This window comes from Salvelinus sp. IW2-2015, unplaced genomic scaffold (genome assembly GCF_002910315.2).
Source record: "Salvelinus sp. IW2-2015 unplaced genomic scaffold, ASM291031v2 Un_scaffold2614, whole genome shotgun sequence".
In the NCBI taxonomy this organism is placed as follows: Eukaryota; Metazoa; Chordata; class Actinopteri; order Salmoniformes; family Salmonidae; genus Salvelinus; species Salvelinus sp. IW2-2015.
Genome location: NW_019943922.1, coordinates 63,886 through 68,405, shown reverse-complemented (window position 1 = coordinate 68,405; position 4,520 = coordinate 63,886). Strand labels below are relative to the sequence as shown.

The following is a 4,520-nucleotide window of genomic DNA, read 5'->3' as shown; positions in this document are numbered from 1 at the left end:
TAGACGGGATTGAAGACGTTGTAGACGGGAGTTGGAGAGACGTTGTTAGACGGGATGAGAGACGTTGGTAGACGGGATTGGAGAGACGTTGTAGACGGGGATGGGATTGGAGAGACGTTGTAGACGGGAGGATGGGATTGGAGAAGACGTGTTAGACGGGGGATGGGATTGGAGAGACGTTGTAGACGGGGGATGGGATTGGAGAGACGTTGTAGACGGGGATGGGATTGGAGAGACGTTGTAGACGGGGGATGGGATTGGAGAGACGTTGTAGACGGGGGATGGATTGAGAGACGTTGTAGACAGCGGGGATGGGAATTGGAAAGACGTGTAGACAGGGGGATGGCGATTGGAGAGACGTTGTAGACGGGGGGAGATTGAGAGACGTTGTAGACGGGATGGATTGGAGAGACGTTGTGGAGGGATGGGATTGGAGAACGTTGTAGACGGGGATGGATTGGAGAGACGTTGTAGACGGGGATGGGATTGGAGAGACGTTGTAGACGGGGGATGGGATTGGAGAGAAAACGTTGTAGACGGGGGATGGGATTGGAGAGACGTTGTAGACGGGGATGGATTGGAGAGACGTTGTAGACGGGGGATGTGATTGAGAGAGCGTTGTAGACGGGGGATGGGATTGGAGAGACTTGTAGACGGGGAGGGATTGGAGAGACGTTGTAGACGGGGGATGGGATTGGAGAGACGTTGTAGAGATTGGGATTGGAGAGGACGTTGTAAGATGGGATTGGAGAGACGTTGTAGATGGGATTGGAGAGACGTTGTAGACGGGGATGGGATTGGAGAGACGTTGTAGACGGGGGATGGGATTGGAGAGACGTTGTAGGACGGGGATGGGATTGGAGAGACGTTGTAGACGGGGGATGGATGGGAGAGACGTGTAGACGGGGATGGGAATTGGAGAGACGTTGGGAGACGGGGGACGGGATTGGAGAGACGTGCGACATTCGACTGATAAAGGACAATAGAAAGGGGAACCAAGAGAGAGCTCTACCATCAATACCCAGAACCCCTTGTTTCTGGTTCTCGGGGCATGGCTCAAATTTGTTCACAATCTCAAGGCAATGGTCTTTGGTCACCTTCGTCATCTACAAAACAAGAAAAGACAAGAACAAACGCACAATAAACAAATAGTAAAAAAAAAAATGCAGATTGACTACAGTACCTAACAATCAAATCCCTCTGCATAACAGGAAACATTTGGAGAGTTGGTGAAGATACATTCCTGTATGCGGCTAATAGTCCCCATCCCTGTGCTAAAATCCAATGTCCGCCTGACAGCTGGCTTTTTAAACTGGCCGATGGTCGATCTGATACCCATCCATGTCATTCATTGTCAGGCCGACCCAAAATGGGTGGGGGGGGGAAGGGGCAGGGGGATGACATTCACTTTGTCGCAGTGCCAGTCACACCCCCCCCCCCCAGTTGAGTGCTGCACACTACTAGATCTGGGAMACAGAGGCTTTGGCTAAGTAGCTTGGACTACTTACGGAGATGGGAAACTGGCGTTTCAAGGACAGATTGAGAAGTTAGCTAGCGAAAAGGTTGTGCCACTTTCCCCTGGTCACTTACAAACATTAGGGATTTGACATCAAACTGCTTTCTGACCGCGGTTTTGCCCCGATTCCCGATCACGAGAGGCTAAAGGGCTTTTTAAGAAGTGGGTAAATGTGGATAAATGGGTTTGGCTAACAAGTACGTAGAGTGGAGACACTTTGGGTATTGCGGCGGCAAATGGTGATGAGATGGGAGAGTTAAGGCACGCACACATACACAGAGAGAGAGAGAGAGAGCTAGTAAACACAGTTAATCAGAGAAACCAAGGCAGGCTGTAGCTAATGATGCCAGCAGAGAAGAGAGGAGCTGGAGACCGCCCAGCTGCATCCTGTTTGATATAACTCACCTCGTTAAACCACCACAAACCTCCCCTACAAAGTAGGGAATTGTGGAACATCAAACACAATTAGCCCAAATAATATACCCCAGCTTCTGAAATGGGCAGACTAGACATCAACTGGGATCCAAACACCAAAAAATGCATTTTCTCCCCGCTTCATTTTGTTGACTGCAAATTAGCCCAAAAAGCACATGCTCGTTATAAAGCACAGAGCTAATTCATTCATTACCGCTCCTTTTATTTTTTACAGTCTCTCTATTTTTTTTTTTTTRTTAWAGCAGAACCATTAGATAGGTGATCATATATTATTTTTGACACCCAAAGCCTTTAGAATTGGTACTGCTATTCTAATAGCCTTGTAGGGGTCTATGTCTYCACATACCCACCACTATTAAGCCTTTGTTTTAGGCTTAATAGAAAATCCATTAAACGACTGTGTCGGTCTGTGACCTAGCGGAGTCTCTATAGGGGTGAGTCACAACAGAAGATTCTTGTTTAGTTAGCTTGCGGACCAAGGGGGATGTCAGCAAAAAAAAACTCTCCTCTAACTTGCAGTAGCAAGAACTTTTCCACATTGATAAGTTGAACATTATACACTGTAGATAAAGCTATATTGGCTCTGTTACTAACATACCACCTAGAATGACAAAGTGTATTGGATAACCATTCCAAATGGGATGTATGTATATAAAAGTGATGGTCTTTTTTTTCCAGTTAAGTGTCTATTCTATCCGTTTGGTCTATAACGGTTGAAACGTCTTTGTCAAGGCTTAGAGTCAAAATGTCAAACTGAGCTTTTCTCTGCAATTCAATAGTAATATTGTGTGCCATATGCATAATCTGTTGAATGGAAACGTTCTGACACATGGAAACAGGCAGGAAGGTGAAAAAAAAACGGTCAAATTGTCCCGACAAGTGTATCCTGCTGCTACCATTGAGACTCAAATCTTAAAAATCAGGTGTTTGCCTCAGAGAGGAGTCACAGAAATATCTTAGAGGCGTCCACCGAAGTAACTTAAAAAGGAGAGTTAACCCAGAGGCATGTCACTATGGATACCTTTTCAATATCTGGGGATGTGCAGTGTGTGTAACCCTGCGGGTGTGCATGTGCCTGTCTGGCTGCCTGCATACACTCCAGCTCTGCTCACTGTACCTTCTGGTCCAGCTCCAGGAAGCGGGCCAGGTTGCTGGTGTCAAGGTGGTCCATGTGYTTGCTGTAGGTGAGCATGAGCAGGTAGAGGTCACGGCGTGTCGACATCATCTTGTAGAAGGAACAAAACTCCTCAAAGTCCAGGGTGCCCTGGTTGTCATCAGTGTCTGCCTCCTGGGAAGAAGAGAAGAGTGTAAATAGTTAGTCCAGGTAACCATTCATTATCTGCACTGACCGTATGTTGCACTCACTATGCATATTCACAAGACTACATACTATTTACACACACACACACACCCTAGTCACTTACTCTGTCTTCAGTACATATCTACCTTAAATACCTCATTATGATTTATCCTGATGCCTAGTCACTTTTACTCGTGTTCTCATATACATATCTACCTTAAATACCTCATTATGATTTATCCTGATGCCTAGTCATTTACCCTGTCTTCATATACATATCTACCTTAAATACCTCATTAAGATTTATCCTGATGCCTATTCACTTTACTCTGTCTTCATTGTACATATCTACCTTAAATACTTCGTACCTCTCCACATTGATCTGGTACAACCTGTATATAAAAGACCAGTCAAAAGTTTGGACACCTCTTTATTTGTACTATTTCTACATTGTAGAATAATAGTGAAGACATCAAAACTAATAAATAAACACATAGCAATCACGTAGTAACCCCCCCCCCCAAAAAAAAGTGTTAAATCAAAACATATTTTAGATTCTTCAAAGGAGCCACCCTTTGCATATGCAGCTTTGCACATTCTTGGCACTCTCTCAACCAAGCTTCACCTGGAATGCTTTTCCAACAGCCTTGAAGGAGTTCCCACATATGCGGAGCACTTGTTGGCTGCTTTTACTTCATTGTGCGGTCCAACTCATCCCAAACCATCTCAATTGGGTTGAGGTCGGGGGATTGTGGAGGCCAGGTCATCTGATGCAGCACTCAATCAATCACTCTCCCTTCTTTGTCAAATAGCCCTTACACAGCCTGAGGTGTGTTTTGGGCATTGTCCTGTTGAGAAACAAATGATAGTGGGAACTAGGTGCAAACCAGATGAGACAGCGTATCTCCTGCAGAATGCTGTGGTAAGCCATGCTGGTTAAGTGTGCCTTGAATTATAAATAAATCACAGACGTGTCACCAGCAAAGCACCCCACACCATCATACTGCCTACTCCATGCTTCACGGTGGGAACCACACATGCAGAGATCATCTGTTCACCTACTCTGTGTCCACAAAGACACGGTGGTTGGATCCAAAAATCTCAAATTTGAAACTCCAGGCTTCCACCGATCTAATGTCCATTGCTCGTGTTTCTTGCCCAAGCAAGTCTCTTCTTCTTATTGGTGTCCTTTATTAGTGGTTTCTTTGCAGCAATTCAACCATGAAGGCCTGATTCACGCAGTCTCCTCTGAAACAGTTGATGTTGAAA

At 45.5% G+C, this 4,520-nt stretch overlaps 1 protein-coding gene across 1 annotated transcript in view; it reads right to left on the bottom strand.

Annotated features, from left to right (window-relative positions):
* LOC112074387 (1-phosphatidylinositol 4,5-bisphosphate phosphodiesterase eta-2-like) overlaps positions 1–4,520 on the bottom strand; it is a gene marked incomplete at its 3' end in the record, with an annotated part of 55,713 nt that overhangs the window by 40,671 nt on the left and 10,522 nt on the right. The window contains 2 exon segments of the mRNA XM_070440506.1: positions 1,013–1,106; positions 3,069–3,239. Coding sequence (XP_070296607.1) covers positions 1,013–1,106; positions 3,069–3,239 — 265 coding nt within the window.